Below are 24,959 nucleotides of genomic sequence, written 5' to 3'. Positions count from 1 at the left end.
CGCAATTTCCATCTTTGCGCTGCGCTGCAAGCGGCCCGCAGGTTCCTGTCGCACACTTGATGTCTAGGGAAACACGCACGCAGAAATAGGGACGTCTGCTGCTGGAGTGGCGGCGCTGGCGGCGTCTCCGTCAGAGTCACGTGATTAGTAGTTCGCGCCAAAACCTGAAAGTAAGGTGCGGGTGTGAGTTCCTTCACTGTTGCTATGAAAACTAGATAAAAAAAGGTGCAGTCTGTTCTTCTGTGACGCAATGAAAGTAGATTTGAGTAAGCTAGCACGATTCCCCATTAGCGGAACAAGATTCCATACTAGCATTCACTTGTCAGTGTATTAAGTGAAATGTTATTGTCGAGCTAGACACCTAAGTTCATGTGGATATGTTACACCCGGATATTTTCTCCTCAGTACCATTTTCTCCAGTTGTGGGTTTTGCTTTCATGGAGCAGTTACGACACATTGTGAGCTTACCAATGACTGACATAGTGTCCTCACTTACCGATCGCGTTATTTCACTGCAGCGTGACAGATCCAACGCTATGAACGGGCACAGTAGTACAATGACACCAGCAGAGCTAACCAGTCTGTTAAAGGAAGATGCAATTCAGGGTTTGAGCAAGTTGCAGTTGACCATCAACAGTGACGTCTGCAGCACCAGCAAGGATGCAGACGTTCTCGGTTTTCTCACAGGTAGTTCTCTATGCAAATGGCACAATGATTTCGAGCCTTTTTAGCTTAGAAAGCTCCTTGGCAACTGGGAATGGGGCCCGGGTGTATGAGAGGAAGAAAACGGTGAAAGATAAAAGTCACTGAAAAGGCCAGCTGTAGGACTCAGAACATCAGTTCTCTCATGTATGGGAGGAGATCACATATACGATAACAATGTTTTGGGGATCCCATTGAGACCTCCATACGACGTCTTTTGCTCATTGCTCAGACCTTCGTTATGGAGTTCGCCCACCAGCTGGCCTGTATCTACGCATAGTGCATTTTGGTCAGAGCATATCGAAGACAGGTGCTGCCCAGTAGCACACCCACACTGACAAGCAGTGCCGTGTATACCCTTGGGCTCTTGTCAAATTTCTTGTGCCACATAACCATCTTGTTACAAACTAGATTACAAGCTTTATGACACTGTGGGGTATGTTCCATTAGCATAAATCCCACATGCTCGTACATCGAAACTGGTATACTTATTCCAGCTCCCAAATGCACAGCATGCTGTACTGTATTTCACGTGATCTGCATGCTGTTCGAATTTTTCTTGAAAACTTTAAGAATACCATTGGAAGAGCTGTTTTCAAAATTTTGTAACAATAAGTTTTCCTTTTCTAGCTTTGTCTGAGCTCTCTGCTAAGGAAAAAGGTGAAGTTGTCTTCGCACAAGTGGTAGACACCCTTCTTGCATTAGCAAAATGCAGACACATGAGCAAGCAGGTGAATATGCAGTCATTTAGTTCTACATTCCGCATTGCTCTCACATACACTTTTTTGATGTAGAATCGACATCTGATTCTTTACATGGCCTACACTTAGCAAAATTTCATATCAAGATGTGGCGTTGCAGTTTTGGGCAGGGTTCAGTTAGCACAGTTACTTAAATTTTTAATTGTTAAGTAATCATTATTTCATTAATAAATTTAATAATCAAATGAAGTTACCAGAGTTAATTATTTGCCCAAAACCTTGCTGCATGTTTGTCACATTTTTCACCATGTTTGCTTTCAGAATCTAAAGGTTTGGCTTTCAGCAGCTTTGAATTTGATTTCTAAAGCTTGCTCGCAAGGTGCTTTAGCTGTTAAGCTTGTCGACGTGATGCCGCTGTAAGTATGCCTTGTGAGAAAAAAGGTGACATTGGGATCAACTATACCACTTACTTTTTGAACAGGTTTCTGTCTTACGAAGAATCAGAACTTGTATCTAACATGCCTTCCTGGTGTCAACTGATGTGCCAAGGCCTGCTGAGTGAGGATGAGCATGTGCGAGCAGCAGCAGTAACAGTTTTGCAGACTCAAAGGGAAAGCATACTCGGACGGAGAAAGCTAGCTGCCCACATGCTCACTGCGATACAAAATGCAAGTCTTTAATCCTTCTATTCTAGCTATGAGTGAAGTCAACTCCTATAGATAACTTAGGCAATGAGAATGGTTTTATAAGTTTTTTTTAAATTAAAGTTACATACGCTGCATGGAGGAAATTTTCAGCAAGACAAGCTAATTTAAAATGTCATTTTCCTGCATGCTATGAAGTAGGTCGCATTTTCGCATCAAATATGTGTGCAGCATTGTGTTTTAGGGATAACTCCCGTAAAACCTGTTTTTACCCCGATTTGCATCATCGTCATCATCCTCACTAGGGTAAAACCCTGAAAAAGCTTTAAAATGAACTTGCCAAAGTGCAAATTCATCCACCAATATTGGCACCAAGCACTAAATTGAGCTCGGCAACTTGTGTTTGCCTGAAATGCGATGAGTGCTATTTTTAAAAGTCATCCGGCCAAAAATTTGCTTTTTCACCAGAAATCACCCGATTTTGCCCTGTTTTACCCGTCCTGGAATAGCACAGTTGGCGTTATTACTAACATGTTTGCTCAATATTCATTTAACAGCGCCTGGTACCGCCACTGCTGAAATGGTTCAACTGCGACAGAGGAGGTGCTGCCCTAAATGTTTGGTCATCCGTTGTGGAGTTTCTGGGCGATGTAAGCGCCTTAAGATGTGCACGGTTGTTGCTATCAATCTAATCACACTCGTTATTGATACAGTGAAGAATATATGTCAGTGCCAGTAAGGCAGGTGCAGCACCCTTCTCACTACTGTTGCAGACACTTTGCAGGAGCCCTCCCGGATTGATCAACTCTGTCCTGACGATCGCGGAGAAGGGGTTTCGGTCAACTTCCCCGGACATTCACTGCCTGTCACTGGACTCCTGGAAAGTACTCATTGACAGCATGGCGCAAAACCCAGGTGTGCCAGTCAGCTGCACAGATCTAATGCACGATTGAAAGTAACGTCTATCTCGTGAAGAGTAAAGGGTTAAAATAGTATCACTTTATTTGAGCTAAGGTCAAGCACATACTAGATTAGCCATATGGGGACTCCATTTTGTACGAAGCCTGACTACAAGATAATCTTTGACTTTCTAGAAAAACTCAAGTTGGCAAGGTCTCTGAAGCTGCTCATGACTCCGCTGAAGAGTCCCCTGTCTTCAAAGGTACAAGTGCGGATGAAAGGCTTGCGCACAATCTGGTACCTTGCTAGACGGTTGGGAGAATCACTGCCCGATGCATTTGAGCAGGTTCGTCCACTGCTTTGGCATGTGCTAGGCACATTGAACATTCTGACTGCTTTCTCGTTCTCCTTTTTCTAGGTTGGCCTGCCACTTCTTGAAAATGTGATCTCATTTCTCACAAATGAAAAGGATGATGCATCTTCTGAAGGTGCTGAAGTTTCTTTGTTTAGCATATTTACGCACTGATTATAGTAAAATTATGAAACAGTGATGAACCAGCTCCAGTAGTTTTGCAGAAAGGTCTGCTTCCCAAATTCAGGGTGTAAAAATTCTTTGGCAAATTCGCATAATTTTGACAGAACTGGCGATAAACCTTCACAGGCATGAACGGTTACATTGAGCATTAGCGGGTCTATGCAAATTGCGATGGTAATTTTTAGTGTTCACCTTCCCTGGAAAATGTTAAAGGCACAAGGCAACTAGATACGTACGTATGCTTGGGTACAGGGCCCCCTGCTTTGTTCTTGATACCCCAACTGCTCATTGCTCATTTATTAATACAACTAAATAAGTATATAGTTAACTCTGCAAACTTCTGGTGCAGATAATCACACACCAAATCTCAGACATTATCGTGTACAGGAGCCCACATTTACTACCATGGCATCTTCAGTTCATCAGGAACAGCCATTGAACAGAGATATAATGATCACTTGGCCCCCTTTCACATGCAATTCAATATTGATTATTATTACATGTATTATGCTGACACGGTAAATGCGAAATAACTTTCCATAAAATATCAACAGTGACACATGTCATTTTCCATGCAGATAAGCACGAGCTCAAAACTGAGTGTGTTCATCTGCTTCTACGTCTTCTACAACCACCAGACGAGACAGATATATTTCACATCCCAATTGGTAAGACCACGATTGTGCTTGAAATCTTTTTGAGAGCAGACTTTCTTAACTCACATTTTGTGACACTATTTCGTAGCATAGCTAATTTAAAGCTTACCTTTGCATGCACTTTTTGTGTACGAAACTGACTGAAATTGCAAGATGGAATACCTACAAAAATATGTTGTTCTGGAAGAAAAAAAAAGAAACTTTTCACTTGCGCAGTACAAGTACGGTAATGGTACACTCATGGCTCTGGATACTTTTACAGATCCACTGCATTGCTCGTTGCCCATCACATTACTTAGTCGTCACATTGCAACGTTTGAGAAAGCCTGCCATGGTGCCTTCACCTTTCTGCACAAAGGGGATAGTACTCAGGATGGTAAGTGCTTTCTTGAAAACATGATGGGGTAATGCAGCCTACTGTAAAAGTGGTTGTTTTTCCACGAAACAATCTGCATCTGCACATCCGTTATTGTTGCATTTGCAGGAAAAGATCTACAGGATGTGGAGGGTATAGGGGCACTAAAGTGCATAAAATTTCTTCTTGCGGAATGAAAGATGTCATTACATTGATGCCAACGTGAAAGGCTGAATTGGCCTTTCCCTTTTTCGTATAGGGCCCCATATTTTAGCGTAAAACCTGTTTTTACTCCTGATTTGCATGACCATCACTTCGGGTTAAACCCGAAAAAAAAAAAAAATTAACATGGCAAAGTGCCAATGGAGCCACCAATGCAGGCACTGAAGAGCATTAAGCATTGGACATTCAGCACAACTGTTCCATAGGCTGTGGCCCTATGTATATATAGGCAGTGACTTTTTCAGGTTATTCCCCCCCAAATTGATCTCCGACTTAAACCCGATTTCTCCCCGAATTCCAGTCACTATGAAATCCTCAAGTGACGTTTCCACTGAAGATGAACAAAGGTCGCCACGTGTAACACGTGTAAGAATGGGTGACTTACGTTCCCAGCAATACATGTGTGTCAACACTGCCCATGCCTTCGGGGATTACCGCTGGAAGGTCACGATCCCGCAAAAAAAGAAAAAAGAGAGATTAGGAAAGGACATAATAGACAAGAGGAGAAAGAAAAACACCCCATAACACCCGAAGACACAATTATCACCCGATTTCTCCCCGAATTACAGAGTTAAAAATAGCGCCCGATTTTTACCCCCCGAATCTGAGAAAGGCATTGAACCTGAAAGAGTCACTCCCTATGTATATACAATCCCATCTCCTTTTTGCTTTGAGCCTACTCCTCGGTGGACAGTGAAGCGAACACCACCTAGAAGAGAAGGCCTCTCCAATGTCCCGTCGCCCTCGCGATATGTCAGCCTACACGGATGGTTTCTCTTCAAGAAAGCGCATGTCGTCTGCTTTGCCGGGACACCACTTTCGTGTCATTCCGATTGGCCGATGTCCATCCGAGTAGGATGACGTTACGCGGAGCTGCGCTCGCCTTCTGTCTAGGTGGCATTGGTAAAGCCCGCCATCTTCTTGTGTCTCACAAATAATTGTGCGTCGTGACGTGATAGTGATTGGGTAACTGTTTGAGGTGCTGGATTCTCGCAGAGATCACCAACCTTCTCGGACACTTTCTCATCCAGCGAGCCATGGAAGCACACGGCGTCACGAATATTCGGGTTGTGTCTTCTATACTCAAGCTAATTATTCAGTCAGTGGGAAAGCACCTGTCACCGTCTACAAGCATGGTAAGCGTCTTAACGTAGTTCGCAAGCATGGCATTCAGTCTTTGAATATAAACTGAATCAAATCGAGGCAAGGTGTAACGACTTGCTGCCTTGGTATGCAGAAAGTGCTGCAGGAGGCAAGCCAGATGCCCGAGAAGCTTCTTTTGTCCCACTCCTATTACTCCGGGAAATCTGGCGTCTTACATGTAAGCTATAGTTTTGGGCCGTGAATGTAAGAAGGCATCCGTGTGTTTGCCTAACAAATGTGTTGTCTCATAATTTGTCTCCAGGGCACACCTGCACTTTCACTGATGGAGCTTGTGTTTGACCCAGTTATTGTCAATGACTTTTGCTGTGATGCACAGTAAGGAAACTTGTTTTTTGAAATAAACTCTCATAATTTTAGAAGTATAGCTGCTATGTTTGCTCTGAAGGTTCAGCTAATTGTTTCATATCAGCTAAAAATACTCATTTTCTCCGAGGACAATAAAGAAACGGCACTCACTTCCGCGTGACACTTTCTATACAGAATCGCTTGATCATTTCATGAACTGTAGTAGTATGAGTAAATAAATATTGTCATAACGAGGACTATGACGATGTAAAGGAGGCAAAGAGGATGGGTCCTGAGAGAAATCTAACAACCTAAAAAAAAACCTTAAGTGTTCCACAGCTGCCTATAAAATTCCTGCGATCTAAATATTGTAGGAGGTTAAAAAATTGCATAACTGCAAAATTTCCACATCTCGCTTTAGAGAATGTCCAGTTTGCATGCCAAAATTGCAAACCAGAGAAGCATTTATTTTACATAAATTATGCTGTTTTGGTTTCAGTCATGTACACAGGTCAAGTACCAATAAAAGAAACTGCAGCAAACAATAGGGTTATAGAAGCATTTACGTGCACATTATACAAGCATGATAAGTTCTTTGATGTCAGCTTGCAAGTGAATTACCCTAAGCAAATGTGGTCCAAGAGGCATTAACAACAATAATGATGAAGCAGCTGTATCTCCCTGAACCACAGCATGCTGTTCTGCTTGCGGAAATCATAAAAATGCTAGCTCAGTCAGTGCAGCTTAGAGGTTGCATAGAGTTCATGTGCCGGAAACATATTTGAGAAATAGAAACAAACGATGTGCCAGAATCGTCATCATTCTCATGACAAGACACTGAATACTGTTCACTAGTATATAGACAACACTGTGAGTGGTTGCCGCCCAACAAGATTATCTTCCTTCAGATCGTTCTTTGTGAAACCAGATTGTGTGAAAATTTTAACGTTGTTTGCTTTCTCAAAAATTTTGGCAGATATTTGGTGCTATTTCGGCGTCTCGTTGATGTGGGGATGGAAAGCTCTTCGTGGCTTCACTTTGCCCAAGGTGTCATCACACTTCTAGATCGCAACTCCCTCAATGTGCCCTTGGGTCCTATGTGGACCAGCTTTGCCCAGTCCCTACATGCATGCGTCATTCGGAACCAAGAAGTCAACCAAGGGAACCAGCTGGAGCATGACTTCTCAGCCTTGGTTGCAGCCTTGCGTTTTCCTTTTCAGCATCTCTTTTCAAACCCTCATTTCAGCGTAAGAATTTCTTCTTCCTCTATATTCCAGCTATGGGCACATGGCAACTTTCGTGATTATTGTGAAGCAAGTGCTATTTTGCAGTGAGCAAATTTTTTGCAAAAATTATAGTTAGTGCAGTGCAAATATATTCAAATACTGAAGTGCATAACTGTGTAATCGATTTTGTGTTCCAAATCGGATATGGAACTCTACATCCGAATCTCAAATTGAGTTGATGTTTCATCTGATGTTGCACACGTAGTGCCGGAAACGGATCAAAGGGCATAGAACTTATTCACAGTTAGCGCCTCCTGATATTCCGATCCGTGTGTACATGCTGCATTTGCACTTGCACAGTGCTGCGATAGCGTCAGTAGCTGCTCTACCGAGAGCCTATGTGACCGGCATACTAGAATTTTGAAATTTTATTGCATTGTTTGAATATCGTAACAACCGTTCCTGCACAATTTGCGCATCCCCACCTTTTCTGACTCTTTTTGGGAGCAAAAGTGCGCAAATTATGTGAGTAATTATGGTATATTTGCTTTGTATTCTGTTTGGTTGCATAACTGTTGGCTTTGTATTTGCTCTGGCCATGTATCTTTGTTGCCATTTTGATTTCATTTTGTGTGGGATACCCCCTGGTTTCTCACAGAGCAAGAAGGGAGTAATGAAAATTTGGACTGGGATGTACATATCCTTTGCCTGCTGTGCTGCCCTGGTGCCCACAACACAGCCAAACACGTCTTGCCATGTGTTCTGCCATGCGCTCTATGCGAGCCTAACTTCGACGTTGAAAGAGGTAACATAACATCAGTTGTGTATGTTACGCTTCAATATGATAACGGTGTGTAGAACATGAACAGTCATCACATTTCTCCAAAACCTCTTTGGTAATCTTCTCAGGACATCACCTACGTGCAGTTTGTCTGCGAGGCACTTGTGGTCGTCAATGAACACATCAGCAAAAGTGCCAGGGGAACGAAGAAGGGTATGCCATTCAATCCAATTATCATAAGGGATATTAACGGGTGCAAGTGAGAATATTAATGAAAAATGTGTTGAGTGAGATGGCTGGTGAGTAGCTAAGAGCTTTATGTATTAGGGTTCTCCCACACCGATGCAACATTGCAGCTTCTGGTAATATTGGTAAATTTCTGATAAGGCGAACAAAAATTTGTGGTTCCGTGGAGTTTGAATTAATGGGAATCTACTCTATTAAAAGTGTGCTGCTACTTATGACAATGCTTTATGCATAGGGCTTTGTGTGTAAGAGCTAAATCTAGCAAAGCATACCAGTCTGTCTGAGCAGGTTCAGGTGTCCCACTTGGTGGCGGTAGCCAAGGTCACGCTGAAGGCTGGGAGATGGTGGGTTCTGAGGTTTTCCCTGGGTTTTCCGTAGACTTTCCAGATGAATGTTGGCACAGTTCCTTCCGAAGTCTGCCCAGGATGCATGCTAACCCACCCTTGTCCCCTACTCCTTCCTTTTGTCCTCTCTCCATCTGTCCACATCTGTACTCCACTCGTAACCTCAGTTGCTTCGCGGCGCTAATAAATGAAAGAAAAACCTGTTTTTGCTCCCGATTTGCATCATTCAGTCACAATATGGGCGCTACGTCCTCCCAGATTTCTGGAAACCAGAAAACCTTGACACACAATGGTCTATCTATGCATGCTTTCATATCTGTCTCACATTGCAGAGAATGGCGTCACACCACCAAAATGGGACACACACTCTCGGCAGAGGAACTCTACCCCACTGGGAAACTTGCATTGGTATGTGTGTGCATTGGCATGGTGCCTCGAAGCAACAGCTGTGGCTGAGCAGAAACTTCGTGAATCCTACAACACACAATCTTCTGAGGTCAGTCAATGTTCCTTCATAAAGTTTGAATGCACCTGCACCTGTTATGGATGATTCGTGATATAATGAGACGTCTGAAATCTGGACCTTCCCTATGCGCTGTTGTATCGTATCAGCCTCATACGGGTCGGAAGACTTTGGTATGTGACTCAAAATTATATTCACATATACTGTAGGTATGCAACCATGAAAGTGTCCTGCAGAATACATAAGCATTTTTCGAGAAATTTGCAGGAATGTATTGGAATGGCAGACGCCTGATGTTTTACTCTCGCAAAATCACGAAAAACCCCATGTTGACAAGGGGGAGTTGGGCAAAACAGCCGACAGTAAGTGATTCAGAAGCCAGAGCAAGCTAAGGCTATGCTGATTCTGCCAGCGCCCTCTGTTTTGTTACTTTTGGTTGCACGTGACAACTTGCGGAAATTTACTAAAAAATTACTGTCTTGTACAACAATCGCATATCTCGCTTTCCATAATGCTGTTGTATACAGGCTTCAAAATGTAGAGAAGAATCAGTCATGAGCATAGGCTATGCGCAGCAGTGTTGCAAACTACCACAAAGTAATGTACTATGTGACAAGATAGCAATATTATTGCGCAGGTGAAAAATGCGTTACTTGGAGCTGCACAGAATTCGCTACGCCTGGTACAGGAATTCTTCCAGTTTTTGCGTGCCTCAACACACATCGAAGAGGCACTGAAACTGTTAGGACCACCATTAGCTCCACTATTTGCCGTCACAAAGAACAAGCTCGCCAACAAGAGCTACGCAAGCAGTGTCAATCCTAAGGTAAGCACATCGGCATGACACGAACCTTGCAAATGCTAGTCCTCGTAGTTAAAGTGCTTACTCCATCCGTTAGCTAGAGGCGACATTGTCCGCTCTGGTGACCTGCACGACAACGCACTACCTTGGTCCACGTGATGGATCGTTGCTGCCTGTGCTGGGGCCGCTGCTCGAGTCTGCCATTCTTCATCCGCGCACAATAATTCACGAGCGCGCTACTCAACTGTGGCAAGCACTCTTCGGTCAGGCTTCTACGCACCTTAACGTTCCTTCATCACTTAGGTGAGCCTTCCCGACAATTTTATGTTTCCTCAAACTTTTATCCTGACTACAAATTGTACTGGTTCACTGGTGTAGGGAGGTGCTAGAGAAAGCAAGAACTCGTTCTCTTCCCAGTTTTGTGTCTGTCGACGATTGCATTTCGAGTCAAGCTACGTGCTCCACCCAGGTAGCTCTCCATTTGAAGAGTCGATGTGCGACATCTAGAATGAATGCATATTGTAAAATGCAGGATGACCTTTTCATTCCTGATGCAAGGCTGCCCATGCCAGCTAAAATGGATGCAGTGGTACCCTGTTTCCCAGTTAAGACTATTCTTCCCACTACTCCAAAGCAGAAGAAATTGAGATTGGAAGAGATGAAAGATGACGTAAGTACCACTTTGGATGCTCAGGCTAAAACTTTGCACCGAAAAATCGAGGATCCCTGCTAACGGTGACAGTGTCGAAGCTCAAAAGAGACAGATAATGCTCTAGGCGCTTGTTCTAGCTTGTTCTAACTTAAATATGTGGCTGTTAACCCCTGACATATATGTGGATGTTGTAATATGACATTCGTAATGGTACTTTAATTTTTGCAGGAGTTTGTGGCTATTGAATCTCCTTCATCAAAGCGGGCTGTGCTTACGGAACACCAAAAAGAAGTTTTCAGAGAGAGGAGGTACCCCACATCTTTTCTTTGTATTGACATTGTATTGACAGTGCATACCATCTGAATTTTCTTTTCTAGGCCTCTTCCAGCACTGTACAGTAATCTATCCCAGGATGCCACAAACATGACATCATTTTCTGAAACTCAGGATACAGAAGCAGTGGTAATGAGACTTTTACGTGGCGTTGACATATATTAAGGGGTTCAAATCTGCAATTAATGCAATGTATGTTTCCCTCATACAAAAAACTCCCATACAAGAACTGGTTTTACCCTAAAACACAGTCCTCTATGTTTACAGTACAAAGTCTGCTACAGTAAACGTGTGACAAAGTTCTGAGAAATGAATTTGTGCTCTGAATCGCTGTGTTATTGACCAGAAGTAACGGTGATGCTAATTTTAAGTTTAAGAAATACGAATGTGTGTCTTAGTACATTTTCAAGTCTACAATCTCTTCTTTAGGGTATCTCCGAGCAACCGCATCAAATAGCAGAGGAGGCACGGGAGGAAGTAGTCGTGCTCGACTCTGATGACGAATTGACGGAACGTGGAGAGGAGGACAAAGTGACTATTGGACCAGACAAGGATGCAGAAAGTCCGAACTCATCTGAAGAAGCTGGTGTTGCCTTATCAGCTGACCTCGAGCACACCGATTGTGTTGTGCCAGAAACGCAGGACCCTGAAAATATTAGTTTGGTGAGATTTTCCTTATGGCAAGCTGTATTAGCATAATCTGCAACCCCGTCTTGTCTGAGATGGGATTTAATGCTTCACGAAAAGCCATAAACAAGACAAAAGCAGCTAGAAATATGACAGTTAATTCTTTAATCCTAAGCTGGAGGGTTCACCGACATATTGGAGTTACACATAATATGGTTAGAGCCTGAAGTTTTAGGGTTTAACCTGATTTCTCCCTGAATTTGCACCCCCAAGTGAAGGATGCCTCTTTAGGGTGAAACCCAATTTTTACCCGGCAAATTGCCCTCACTGAGACGTCTGTAGGAATGCATACTAACTTGTTTAGGAGCAAATGCAGTTACATCACCGTTTGTACCCAACCAGTACAGTTAGTTCGAGTAACTGAGCCCGATTTCTCCCCAAATTTAGCATACGGAAAGCCTTTTAACCCGAATTCACATGAATTTAGAGCACATGTTCATTTACCCGACTTTTACCCCCTGAATTTAGAAAAAAATATTTCCCGAAAACTTAAGGCTCTAATTTTGGTGTGTACAAAGGGGACCTCTTATGCTATAAGTCTGTCCCCAACTGTTATAGCAGACGTGTACTACAGGAAAAAAAATTTCTTGTACCTTGCAGGTCACTGCAGAAGTTCGTGTCATGTTAGGAAAAAAGATAGATGTGAGCCAGTATCCAAATTTAAAAATCAGTCAGCAGAGTCCGCGTAGCCAGCCAGGGAGCAGCAGTCCTAAGGTACACAAGCCCAAGAGGAAATTATCATTTGCCCAGAAACCCAGCGTGATAGTAGAGGAAGAAGCAGAGGCTGCACATCTCAACGAAGATGATATTGTTCCGAGTTCCCAGTCAATGGAGGCTAGCACGGGCTCTTCTTCAGAACCTACTTCGAGTGGCGATATCGGCACGCCTGAAAGTTTGGACCCTGAAGACGTGATAGAGGGAACCCAAGAAGAGGGGCCTGAAGAAAAAAGCTCAGGAGCGAAAAAGAAGGTTCAGAAGCCTCGGGGTAAGAGAAAGATGACACGTATAAGGAAGAAAGAATGTGAAACGGAAAGCAGTAAGCAGCTTGCCAAAGGAAGTATTGATCAACTGGATGTGGCTGCATGTAATGGTGTACCAGAAAAATCAAGCGAAAGCACTGCATCTCCAGTGCATGTAGATCTGGGACACACGGAAGCACACCTGGACGATGTAATATTACCGAAGCATGACGTAATGGATACAACAACAGAACAAAGTACCGAGGAAGGAGTAGGAAATTCAGAATCAAGCGTCTCTCGCACAAACCCCGACAGTTTAATGCATGGATCAGAAGAACCTCAGTTAGGCATGAGTGACAGCCAGAGTGTGCATCAAGACCTTGAGAACGCACCAGCAGATTCAAACGCCGAAAGCAGAACGCGGAAGAATCAAGGGCACAGAGGACGTTTTCATGTGAGAAGCCTTAAAAGGAGAAGAATGAAAAAGGGAAAAGCTGCAGCGAACAGGTTGAGGAAGAGAACGGGAACAGATACGGGCGATGTAAGTCCCACGGAGATGAGTCCAGAAGGGCACGCTTCAGATCCGAAAGCCGCAGACGGGGAGCAGGGCAATGCAAAAGCTCCAGATGTAATGGAACCTGCCACTGAAAATAACTCCGAGGACGTGACCTCCTCATTAATCGACGACGCGTGGAAAAGTGACGGGGAAAGTAAGTCGTCGCAGGAGAGCTCTACTTCGCTGCATAGCCCCTCTGCCCCCACAAGAGTTCGCCACAGTACACGTACCCGGAAGAGATCTGCCCGCGTAGTGGAAGCAGAGGAGTCCGACGTGTTGCTAAAACGCGCAAAGATGGCTAACGTAGCAGACACGGGTACCAAGGACATAAAATCTTATTTTCTTTCCGTCGCGGAGGAGCCGAAGCAGGAGCAAGATTCCTCTTGGGACAGCCTGCGTAACGTCGAGAAGGAACTTCAGCCCGAGGACGGTGTAAGCCCACTGCCGCGAGACAACGACCCTTCAGAGTCGAGCGTGTGCTTCCTCAAAGGCAGCAGTCAGGTCTACGGCAAGCAAAGCGTTTGCGACAGCAACATGGACCGTCAGTTCAACGCGCTACTCTCGCGTACAAAAGATTGCACCTCCGAAGATTGTATACTTGTAAGCGAGAGCCAGCAGACACAACCGTATGAAGTTATCATTCACGATGAGCTTCCACTCGGCAGTGCTGATAAAGAATTGCCAAACCACCCAGTTATCAGTGAAACTGAGGAAACTCAGCCGTGCTGTGGCAGCATGACTGAGGAAGAAGTGTGCTTTAACCCAAGATCGGCGCACTCTCGGGAACAAGAAGTAGAAGACGTATCTCTCATCCGTGATGTAGTTGCACTTCATGTTGCGAATGATGATAAGGGGCTGCAAAACTTTGAGTGCAGCGAGCAGTTTGAATTGGCAGCTGACACTGTGGCTCGTTGTATCGCAGTGTCGTGCGCACCAGAATGTACCCCAACAAAGGAGCAATCTACAGAACCACGCCTAACGAAATGTAGTCCTCCATCTAGTCCCGGAGCAGCTGATTACGACATATTTAAGATGGAAGAAACGGTATCGAGTTCCTGCGTCACCTTGCCAGATGACGTGTGTATCGAAGTAACAACAACGACAACCAAGGATCAAGAACAAGCAGACATTTGCACAATTGTGGATGATGCAGTTGAGATTCACAGGCCAGTAGAGCAGGGCACATGTGGTGATCAAGAACAATTCGAAAAAGGTGACACGGTTACCACAGATCACTCATCTTCTACGGAGGACAAGACAATGATGGAGGACAAAGATGTGGCTAGCCATGTTGTCACTTGTCCCGAAACGGCAGAGGCAATCGCCGTGACAGAATCGGGGCCCTACGAACTAGTTCGTGCGGAACAAGTTTTTGGTTCGCCCTCTAGAAAGGTGTGCGGAGCCAAGAAGAGGAAACTTCCCTTCCACTATGTGTCTCCAGTTGCCAGCAGACTTCGCTCCAAGAATGTAAGTTTTTTTACATCTAACTATTCTGTTTGAAAATGGTGCTAAAACTGTGTTCACACATGTGACGTCCTCACAGAATATTCGAGTGGTGGGGAAAAGCTCATTGGGCAGAAGGTTCGCCGCGTAGGAGCATTCGCACAGTGTGAAAATATCGTCTGCTGTGAAATATCTTGTGAATGCGCTGCAGGTTAATGCTTGGTAGCAGTGCACAAAAACAAGTTTTTCTTTTTTTCTTTTTTTTAATGAACATAGCAGTAGGAGGGAACAGTCAACATTTCCTTGAGTCTGAGGAATGTCACAAATCTAGGGATGGAGACACAAACTAAGTTTACACGAAGAATTTCGCACGTTCTTTTGCACCTCGCCCTAAGTATTCTGGGGAATGTCGCACATGTGAATACACAGTAACAGATGTATCTTATGCAGCAGCTACACTTATACATAGCGTGGAACTTCATGCGATATACACTGAATCTCCAATTACAGTCTCACGTGTCGATAATGGGTGATGCTGGGTCACCCGCAAATGGCACAAGTAACATGCCCGGCATTATGGGATCTCCAGAGCGAGCTGCTTCCCCGTCGAAGAAAACCCCACGGCCAGGAGGGACTTCGTGTCCTTCTCCCTTGTCACGCAGTCAAAAAATGGTGGATGCAGCGAAAAGGCTAGTAGCAGAACTGTCCCCCAGTAGCAAGGCGAGACACACCCACGAGACAGTAAGGGATGAAGACTCTCGGAGCCTCGTTGGAATACTTAAGAAAGAGGGGTTGTCAAACGGAGAAACACGTTCACCACGACGTAAGGTATATGTTTGTCTTTTTTTTTTCTTCTTCTTTTCTTTGATGATTATATTTCAGTGCACGAAAGCTACCCATGACTCTTTGCTGTTAACCACATCATTTTTCTTTAACAGTGTGTCTCCTTTGCCGATCCTATAATTGGAGGCGTATGCCCGATACCCAAGTTACAAAAAAGGAGATGGAAATCGCTGGATTCATTTTATGCTCCTAAGGTAAGATTACCGACCGTACTACAGTAGACAACTAAACCTCAGAGTATAATAAACAGAATGTAAATATGGCAAGGGACTTCTCTTGCTCTTGCTTCAGTTGAAGAAACTTGCAAAAATAAATTTACTAGTGTATACGATAATTGTTTAAACATTGAGGTTTGCCTGTAGTACTACCATTAGGCAATGCTGAACAAATAAATGATGCAAACTCATTTGGGAAATACAGTTTGTAATTTTTCGTGCTTTGCTGTTGACTAGGAGGAAGATCTTGCGGAGGAAGTTATAGAAAATAGCCAAGCACCACTGTGTGAACAGTTGACTCACTGCTCGGAGCCCATTGAAAAAATAGTCCCATTCATCACTACCAGTACATGGTGAGCACCCGAGGGATTTTAATAAAACCTGGGACTTTGGGTGGGTTTATATTTGGCAGATAGTTTGCTCATTGTCTGATACCTTTCATTTTGCACATAGGGCAAGTGGTCTCTGTCACTACTTTGAGGAACAGAACTTGAGAACAGTAGGAGACCTGAGTTCTCTGACACCAGCTCAAGCACTATCTATACCTGTCAGGCCCCCAAAGGTGGCCACACTGCAAGAAGGATTGCAGACGTACCTTGCTGTGCTTGCATCCCCGTCAGATACAGATAAACCACAAGGCAATGACGGGAAACAGGAGCAGGACAGTGAGGTATTGGCAAAGTTTGCGCTCATCCAAAGAGACATCACGTATGATGCCCCTTTAAATGCTTGTGTTTTTGGGTGTCATGATTTTTTCTCTTTAAATTGGGTAGGTGTCGCAAAAAATTAGAGAGAAAAAAAAATGCTTCTTGCTTGTTATAGTATACTAGTGTTTGTATTTCCCCTAGCCAGTACTCCTGGATTCTGCTGTTTGTATCTCATTGTGTTTAAGGATGTTGTCTGTCTCATCTAGAAAAGTATTGGTAATGCAACAGTGTGCTGCTTTTATTTTAGCTGAATTTTAGCTGAATTTAGCTAGATTTAGCTTAATTCATGTTTGACTAAACATATTCCTAAGCACATTGTATAGGCTGTAAGCACAATGTTGAGACTGTATTTTAGCCACTGGCAGGCCCCAGTGCTAAAATAAAATCTCGATCAATCAATCAATCATCCTTTTCCTTGCAGCAAAGGGATGTTGAAAGTACTGGATCTGAGGAAGTATGTTCCATGTCTACTGCAGGTGATGGTATGCTGGAAACAGAAGGTAAATGCAGCTCACTCTGTTGCTAAACCCATTCATAAACTCTGTTCCTAAAAGTAAATTACATAAGTCTCTCTTCACTTACAGTTGCCACGTCAGAAGACGAAGCAGGGCCACGTAAACGTGATTCTCAACTAGGGGGCAACACTGTGGCTGATGTGGACACTTTATGTGATATACTCATTCATTTGACACCCGAAGTCATATCTAGGCTTCCTTTCGACAAACAGCTCGCCCTGTTGGACAATGTTGTTCAGGGACTCAAACTCGGCGCTTGTACAGAAAAAGTTTGGTCTTAGTTAGATCTTCCCATCCATCTCACTGGTTTTTAGATATGTTGCTCCCACACCTTTTTTTGTTACATAGTGTGATAATGCCACTAGTTTGTAAAGCTTGTTTAGATATATTTACATTTTTGTGAACATTTTAACGGTGAACAATCAGCTTGTCCAATAGCTTATGTCACAGTGCTTGGTGTCGGAATACCAAAGTGCAAAAGGACAGGGAGCAAGTCTCTTTATTTAATTTTATTTTTTATGGTGAGTGACGGGAGTGTGTACTTTTACACTGCTTATAATGAATGCTTTGCTGCACATACTGCAGTTGTAGTGAACGAGAGCCAGCATGGCCCCTTGGGGCTTCCCTTCCAAGAGACATTCAGCCGTACACTATTTCAGCTTTGGTTCGGCTGTTACTACTTCAAATGTGGCAAGTTAAAATGCCTCACTCTGTCGTAGCTCGTAGTGGGGGAGGGGAGACCAAATGCTTCGCTATTGAAATAGGGGGTGGGGGTGATCCTTCCCTTGGTTCTGCCCAAAGTCTATGCAAGAAAGCTTAACCTGAATCTTTGTTGTGACAACAGTACAATGTGTGATCTTTTGTCCCCCTAGGTAGCCTCGTACATATGCAGGGGTATCTAAGGCATTGTAAATAAACTTGTCCATTTTATGCGCATCTTTTTTGTCCATTGGCCTCATGTAACATAAAACACACCTGTCAACCTATCCTATGGAGCAGCCAGCTTTACACTTGTGGTGCTACCCATCACAATTGTACTGCTCATCCATCCAGACCAATGGTGCAAGTTTAGCAGGAAGGCTTAGCTGGATCAAGGCCAAGTTAGCAATGAAATATTGGAATTTTGGTAAACTTGTTTTAAATGGTTTTAAACTGTGAGCCACGTGGTGACGTCATTAGTGAATAATGTGACACAAAACTAGGGTTCCAGAGTTTCTAGGAATTCTGAGCCTTTGATGTGTTTTTCACAGCTGAATATAAATTTGGTGCAAGAGAAACTGCTGCAAACAAAAAAAAAAAAAAACTCGGGGGGGGGGGAAGAATGACAAGCTGTCTTGGAAATATGGTTGGAGTTCAGATACTTATCCGTGGCATAGCCACAGTGCAGCTTCTGTTTGCACTGTAACAATTAGTTACCCTTTCAACAAAAATTTGTACGTCATCTGTGTTGCCTTGTCCAGAAGAGGAAGCCTAACTAAACCTCGGAAATTGCTGAAAATGACCCCAAAATACCCGAATGTCACACGTCTGCAATGTCTAGGTGCTTCTACACTGTTAAGATAGAACTTCACCACATAGCACGCTCCTAGTCAACCGCCATTCAGAACGATATCTTTGTGTAATCATTTGTTCAAAATGGGGGGGGAGGAGCCTATCTGGGACATGCATAATGTGTCCCAGATAGGCACCTCCTCCCATTTTCAGCAAATAAGGAAACAGAATGATATCATTCTGAATTATAATTGGCTAGGAGCGTGCTATGTAACTTTGTTTTAACAGTGTAGGTAAAGACTGGGTTTATCGATGTTACACACATGCTTCGAGGATTAAATGAAAAACATGGATTTGGGCAGAGAGCGCAACCCTTCCTTGTTACTGGGGCTGGTAACCCTCAATACAAAGCAATCTCGACAGCAAAGGAAACCCAGTCATCGGAGCACAGCCCTTCTTCTCGAGCTCACAGGTGCAACGGCTAATCCCATATCACAGATGGGAATGGACACAAATCTTTTTTTTTTTTTGTGTGTGTGTGTTAGCACCACGAAGCAACTGTGGCTATGGGCAGCCTAGAGATATGGATAGATGGAGAGAGGACAGCTGGAAGGAGTGGGGGACAGGGGGGTTTAGTATGCGTCCTGGGCCCAATTTCAGGGGGAACTGTGCCAACATTCCTCAGGAAAGTCTTTGGAAAACCCAGGGAAAACCTCAGTTATCAGAGCTCCGCGATGTCTTCGCTTTGCTCAGGAGTGTGTTTGAGGGCTTATATCTTGCCACGTGCATCGCGCCGAAGGATAATTTTTTTCCCCACCGTATTCTGGCATGCAGTACAATGCGTCCATGATTCAATAAACCACATCCAAGAGTCCCAACCCCTTTAATGGAACCCCCCTAAAGCATATACAAAAACAGTGTGCACCTTATTTCCAGACATACACCACCCAGATTAGCAAAATTCGATAAATATGCAACAAACAGATTCAAACAACTAAGGTGAAAAAATGTTTGAAGCTTAAGTGTCTGTGTTCTCCCTAATTCTGGTCAATTTGCTAAAACCTCGATGAATCCATACCCAAATTAAACCATACACGTTCTTTGCTGTATCAAGTATAAACCTGCGTGTAACAACACATGACAATAGATGACTATTGGTTATGGAGACCGCGAAATTAAAAACGTCAAAGCATCTAACGCATCCACGTTCTGCTTCTTTTTGGGCAACGAATGCTTTGAACGACTTCATAGAAGGTCGCGTCACAGCCTCCTCTGTGTGGTATTCGACACAGCTCCGCCTTCCCGAGCGAAATGTCAAACTTAGGAGGTCAGTCTAAATGCAAACACACCTCGAGAACATTGTGTGTACGCCTGCTACACCTATTGTAAAATGCTGGCTATTCTATACAGATCTCTCTTCCAATCGCAAGGCGCAAGAAATGGAAAGCAGTCTTCTCCCAACAGTTCAGAATTAGAGCCTGAAGTTTTAGGGTTTTACCCGATTCTTCCCCGAATTGAAGGTTCACCCTTTAGGGTGAAAGAATAGGGCGAATTTTACCCGGAATATTCCCCTCACTGGGATGTCTGTAGGAATGCATTAACTTGCTTTTTTGGCAGCAAATGCAGTTGCATCACCGTTTGTACCAAACCACTACAGTTAGTTTGAGTAACTGAGCCCGATTTCTCCACGAATTTAACGTACCGGCAGTTTTTTTTCACCCGAATTCGCATGATTTTAGTGCACACGTTTATTTACCTGATTTTTACCCCCCGAATTTAGAAAAAAAATATTTCCAGAAAACTTCAGGCTCTATTCATAATCAATCCCAAACTTGCTACCGATTTCGCAGTTGCAGTATGGACCTTCCTCATAGCAGCGGCAAATGCATGAAGACAAGGCACATTGTTACTGTTACGCATAAACCGCAATGCTGGATGACTGGCGGCAGCACCCCTTGGGAGGCATCGTGGAACACTGCGTGAAAACCCGTGGACTAGGCGGACATGTTTCTGGGGGCCTGCATCTTTTTAGATAAAAGCAAAGCATCCTACACTGAGCATCACTCTGAGTGATCACAAAATTGTGAGGCTGCCAGTTACACATGCGGGGCATATTTTAATGAAAACTTTACAGCTCAGTCGTCCTTGTTCTTGGCGAGGTCTTTTCCACCACGGATACGACCCGTTCTCCTGGCAGCAATCAGACCAACCTACAGATTGACAACGTCAGTAACACTGTGGGAGGCTGAAATTCAAAATCTTATTCTCACCTTGCGACCAGCTGAGGCATCTCTCCTGACAGTAGAGGCCTTGCCAATGTGCTGGTGGTTGCCACCACCGTGAGGATGCTCGACGGGCTGAAACGACGCGAGAAGCAACCATACGTTACTACAACATTCGAAATTGTGAGAAATATCTAATATGGGGGTTATGTCCTCAGAAACAGCCTCCAGAACATCAGCATTATTTGCTAAGACGTAGAAGTCATCATGTAAAACTCACTGGCCTCCACAAACTCAACTGCAGCAGTGCACTGGACTTAGCAGTCTGTGTTGTACATTATGATAGTATGATGCAAGGAATAAAATTCTGCGGATGCTTGATAGTAAATGCACCCATCAAAATACTTCCCCTCAACATTCATTTTAGGAAATGCAAAAATGGGTGGAACCTGCGTTCTAATTAATGCCTCGCTTGCATTCACTCCTCATACATTTCATGTTGGCACTATGTAGTTCAGATTGCTTAGGTCAGTGATGAGACACCTCCACTAGAGCACCAGAAAGAAGTCTCAGAGAATACTACCATTATTCTGTTGGTAAACACACTTGAAGCCAAGGCTATTCATTATTAATTACTTTTCTGCATGGCAAGATTGGCAGTGCAAACTAGCACTCCATAAGTAATACAAAGCCAAACAAAGAATTGAAAAGCTTGTCAACACTCTGAAGCTCTTCCCAGTGCCCCAACGGTCACTAGATAATCAAACCTCGCCCAAAGGAGTCTGCACGAAGGTATACTCACGTTCATGGCCACACCTCGGACCTTTGGCCAGCAGTTTCGCTTTGCCTTGTACTTGTGGTAGGCACGACCGGCCTTGAGGATGGGCTTCTCAACACGGCCCCCTCCGGCCACAATGCCCACCATGGCCCTGTTGGCCGAGGACAGCACTTTCTTGGCACCCGATGGCAGCTTAACACGTGTCTTGCGAGAGTCTGGGTTGTGTGCGATCACTGTTGCGTAGTTGCCGGAAGTACGCGCGAGGCTGCCCCTGTCTCCGGGCTTCTCTTCAACGTTGCAAATGACTGTACCTTCGGGCATTGCACTCAAGGGCAACACATTGCCAACCTAGTTGTGCAAAGCATGCAATGTAGGTTTATTCTGTACTCTTTGCACCAACACATCCATCTTGGAGGTAATTAATGTTCTCGAATGTACTACACGTACATATTAAGTGTACCGCAAGTAATATCTCCTTTCCTCCGAATAGGTAGTACATGGAGCCGATAACTTGTGTAATATCTTATATCTGTACTTTGTCTAACATACCTGGAGCTGCGCCTTCTTGCCACAGTAGACAAACTGGCCAGTGTACATGCCTTCTGCAGCCAGGAACAGTTCCTTGCGTAGCTTGTATCTGTACGGATCACGAAATACTACTCGCGCAAGGGGGGCTCCTCTGCCAGGATCGTGAATAATCTCCTATGTACGGATAAAAAGTGTCGGTGTTAAGACGATGATAAAACCCCTGCTGGTCAACAAGACGACAACGTGCGAGCACCATACCTTGATGATACCCTTCATGTAACCATGACGTTCAGCAAAATCAATGGAACGAAGTTTGGGGGCACCCTTCCTGTGCTTAGTGTGGGCGCGGAAGACGCTTCCCGCACCTTTTCTTTGAGCACGGATGACCCTTCCCATCTAAAATGGAGAACAGTAGTCAGTTAACGTGGACATGTTGCCCACAGCCCAGCACACATTGCGTTCAACGTGAATAGTGAACGATCAACTCCATAAAATTAGAATGAAAAAAGTAAGCAGTTGGTGGGAAAGGAAGTCGAGCAAAGATTATGGATGATGTCTTTTTGAATAACGATAGTTTACCGTACGTTTTATCAGACCTGTGACACCGGCACGATTCGACTTATCAACGACGCACGCGTGTGTACAAAAGAAATATACATATCTGACACCCGATGGACACTTAAACGTGCTTATAACACCATCAGTGTACTTTTATAACTAATAAAACGAACAGATTACAAAGAATTACGACGACCTACCTCTAATAAGCCCTTCCTTCTCTGGAAGTGGACTCAAAAAGGAAGAAGCCAGCCGTGAAGACTTCCGCCAACTTACTGAGCGACAGTGTCGTATTACTTAGCACACATTTAGCGATTTAATGTATAATAATTTATTAACATATTTGACTTTTCGTTATAAAATTTTATAATTCTGTATTATTTTTGTACGTTCTTCACATAGCACAACCCTAATACGACATACGACTTTCGCGCGCCGTATCAGTGGTATCAGCTACCAGGGCTGCCAGGGCTACCAGTTTCGGGCAAGCAGCGGATGCCTGTGTAGCTTTCGCCGTCATTTGAACAGCTACACCGCAGAAATCTTGTTTGGGGAAAACCGAAGCGAAAATCACTCATTTCAGCGATTAATAGGAGGGAGCGGGGTATTCAACCCCCCACCCCCCGCGAAATGGTAATTTTGGTAGTGCATTTGGGGAAGGAAAACGAGGGGAAATCGTCCTTGCCCATGTAAAGTCCCCGGGATGCGGAAAAATCGTCCCGGTAGAAAATGTCCCCAACAAGAACCCCCACACACACATAGGGGGTGCACAGGTAAAGAAGTTTCAGAGTGTCGCCACACGATTGAGGCGGGGGATTTAAATCACTGCTTCTACGAATGTGTTGTGTATCCTATTTAGTGGTTTGGTTTGCCACTCGCTCTACTATCATTTCTTCAAATTGACCTTCTCTGACCCATTGCTACCCAACATTTGTTCAAATAAAATATGTTACAAAAGTAGAACAAGTGATATGAAGTTTTTTGGCTTGCACATGCACATGGATGGAACTCAATAGCAGATTTGCACCTATTCGGAGTGCATCAGCAGTCCTTGCCCTGGGTACAACATTTGAGGAGCTGTCAAGAAGAGGTTCTGCAGTGCTCTGCTCCAGATTGCGAGCCTCACGCGAGTGGCAGAGGCAGCCGCTCAGAGCACATTCACAAGAGGTGGGCGCAGGGGCTACTTTACGTTTATTCTGCCCCAGGCGGAAGCTTTTATATTCCATGCATGGCTTCTCCACAGGTATCCCCTTCACCAACATAGCGTGTAACCCTTGACAGCCGCAAAACTTTGAAACAGAAAACAAGCAAAATGTTTTTTGTTTCTTTATTTCCACATATAGACGAGTATGTCCAGCCAGCATGGCTGGCTGAATAAAAAGCTGCAGGCTTTTGACAGCACTGATATGGAATGCATTCAGCATTTGGCGAAGTTTGTGTTCATGGGCTAGACGTTGCAAATTTTACACATATGCATTTGCGATGTCTTGTTTGTGTACGAGTAAAAAAATATTTAGTGCGTAAAAGAGATCAGCCCATATATTGCTCATCAAGACTAATTACAACTACTGCATCCAAGCAATACATCAAGCAGCTTTTGTTGCAAGAGTACCACAAAAGCGTGATGCTTCATCAAATGTTACGCATTTCTAGCCACAATACTTGCGCAAAGTGTAGTAAAAAAGTGACTAGATACACACACTAGTTGCACAGCTTGCAGCCATTTGACATATCCTAGGAATCCATTTGCCTAGTATATAATAGCTAATTCGGCTGGTCGTTTTCATGCTGAAAAAGTTTCATTGGGCTCAGACGTGCACGTCAGACGTCAGCTTCAATCCAATGTGTATCGCATTTCATTGTTCCTTCTCTTCGTTTGTTTCCAGGCTGATCACACACTGCTATACTACACTGCGCTGCATGAAAACGACCAGCTGAATTTGCTACAAGTTATAAAGCGTTTAACGCGTTTTTAACGCTACAACGGACTTAAGACTCAACTTGGATGCCGCGTGTTTTTGACAGTTCATATGCATTTCAGACCTTATACACAAAGGGTGTTCATATCCGAGCTCTGTTTATCACTAGGTATATACGTGACTGTATACATCATCGTACGTATTTCCCACAATGGTGGCAGGGTATTGAACTTCACCCTAATATTAATCCAATTTGTCCACGCACACTCAGTCTAATATGTGACAGTGGCTGACTGCAGCACTGGAGAAAAGGCAAACCACTTTTCCTTTTGTGCATCTTCTCCTTCTACCATGCACTTTGAAATTTCTGAGTTCTCTGACAACAGACTTTGCTGTCCCTCTGTGTAGTATAACGGGTGCAGAGGTGAGTCCAGTAGGGCCGTGGTGAAAGCATAGACGTTTTATAGAACACAGCAAATATGCACAAAATGGGAGGCAGATTATAAAAATCGGGACAGACATACATG

At 44.0% G+C, this 24,959-nt stretch overlaps 2 protein-coding genes across 3 annotated transcripts; one reads left to right on the top strand and one right to left on the bottom strand.

The window, feature by feature from the left end:
* Nucleotides 1-150: 150 nt before the first annotated feature.
* Nucleotides 151-17,866, top strand: LOC135366953 (telomere-associated protein RIF1-like). Of its 2 annotated transcripts, XM_064599975.1 has the most exons (32): nucleotides 151-225; nucleotides 519-687; nucleotides 1,333-1,433; nucleotides 1,725-1,819; nucleotides 1,885-2,071; nucleotides 2,605-2,697; nucleotides 2,821-2,962; nucleotides 3,142-3,293; nucleotides 3,366-3,435; nucleotides 4,061-4,150; nucleotides 4,401-4,514; nucleotides 5,712-5,851; nucleotides 5,953-6,036; nucleotides 6,121-6,194; nucleotides 7,141-7,411; nucleotides 8,049-8,195; nucleotides 8,300-8,384; nucleotides 9,094-9,257; nucleotides 9,862-10,050; nucleotides 10,124-10,329; nucleotides 10,405-10,495; nucleotides 10,559-10,696; nucleotides 10,907-10,986; nucleotides 11,056-11,140; nucleotides 11,441-11,674; nucleotides 12,299-14,680; nucleotides 15,167-15,484; nucleotides 15,595-15,693; nucleotides 15,952-16,067; nucleotides 16,168-16,384; nucleotides 16,843-16,921; nucleotides 17,006-17,866. In XM_064599975.1, the coding sequence occupies exons 2-32, from the start codon at nucleotides 537-539 to the stop codon at nucleotides 17,215-17,217; spliced, it is 6,606 nt and encodes a 2,201-aa protein (XP_064456045.1). In that variant the 5' UTR covers nucleotides 151-225; nucleotides 519-536; the 3' UTR covers nucleotides 17,218-17,866. The 2 variants fall into 2 exon arrangements, with proteins under 2 accessions (XP_064456045.1, XP_064456044.1); XM_064599974.1 differs by lacking the exon at nucleotides 151-225 and having other exon boundaries at nucleotides 503-687.
* Nucleotides 17,867-20,523: 2,657 nt separating this feature from the next.
* On the bottom strand, nucleotides 20,524-22,820 carry LOC135366959 (large ribosomal subunit protein uL2). Its single transcript, XM_064599980.1, has 6 exons — nucleotides 22,714-22,820; nucleotides 22,214-22,351; nucleotides 21,977-22,129; nucleotides 21,452-21,775; nucleotides 20,698-20,784; nucleotides 20,524-20,637 (listed from the first exon to the last, which is right to left on the bottom strand). Exons 2-6 carry the CDS (start codon nucleotides 22,349-22,351, stop codon nucleotides 20,563-20,565), a joined length of 777 nt encoding a protein of 258 aa, XP_064456050.1. The 5' UTR covers nucleotides 22,714-22,820; the 3' UTR covers nucleotides 20,524-20,562.
* Nucleotides 22,821-24,959: the final 2,139 nt, after the last annotated feature.

The sequence above is a fragment of the Ornithodoros turicata genome, chromosome 8 (genome assembly GCF_037126465.1).
Source record: "Ornithodoros turicata isolate Travis chromosome 8, ASM3712646v1, whole genome shotgun sequence".
Taxonomy (NCBI): Eukaryota; Metazoa; Arthropoda; class Arachnida; order Ixodida; family Argasidae; genus Ornithodoros; species Ornithodoros turicata.
Note: the sequence above shows the minus strand (reverse complement) of the source record. Positions and strands in the feature narration are given on the sequence as shown.

What these genes read in the sequence shown, in the direction of transcription:
- LOC135366953 (XM_064599975.1), top strand. Translation starts at nt 537, where the DNA reads ATGAACGGGCACAGTAGTACAATGACACCAGCAGAGCTAACCAGTCTG. An exon ending in ATTCATTTTATGCTCCTAAG is followed by an intron (nt 15,694 to 15,951) that starts GTAAGATTACCG and finishes GCTGTTGACTAG; the next exon opens with GAGGAAGATCTTGCGGAGGA. An exon ending in TTCATCACTACCAGTACATG is followed by an intron (nt 16,068 to 16,167) that starts GTGAGCACCCGA and finishes TTTTGCACATAG; the next exon opens with GGCAAGTGGTCTCTGTCACT.
- LOC135366959 (XM_064599980.1), bottom strand. Translation starts at nt 22,351, where the DNA reads ATGGGAAGGGTCATCCGTGCTCAAAGAAAAGGTGCGGGAAGCGTCTTC. An exon ending in GCAAGAAGGCGCAGCTCCAG is followed by an intron (nt 21,776 to 21,976) that starts GTATGTTAGACA and finishes TTGCACAACTAG; the next exon opens with GTTGGCAATGTGTTGCCCTT. An exon ending in ATGCCTCAGCTGGTCGCAAG is followed by an intron (nt 20,638 to 20,697) that starts GTGAGAATAAGA and finishes GTCAATCTGTAG; the next exon opens with GTTGGTCTGATTGCTGCCAG.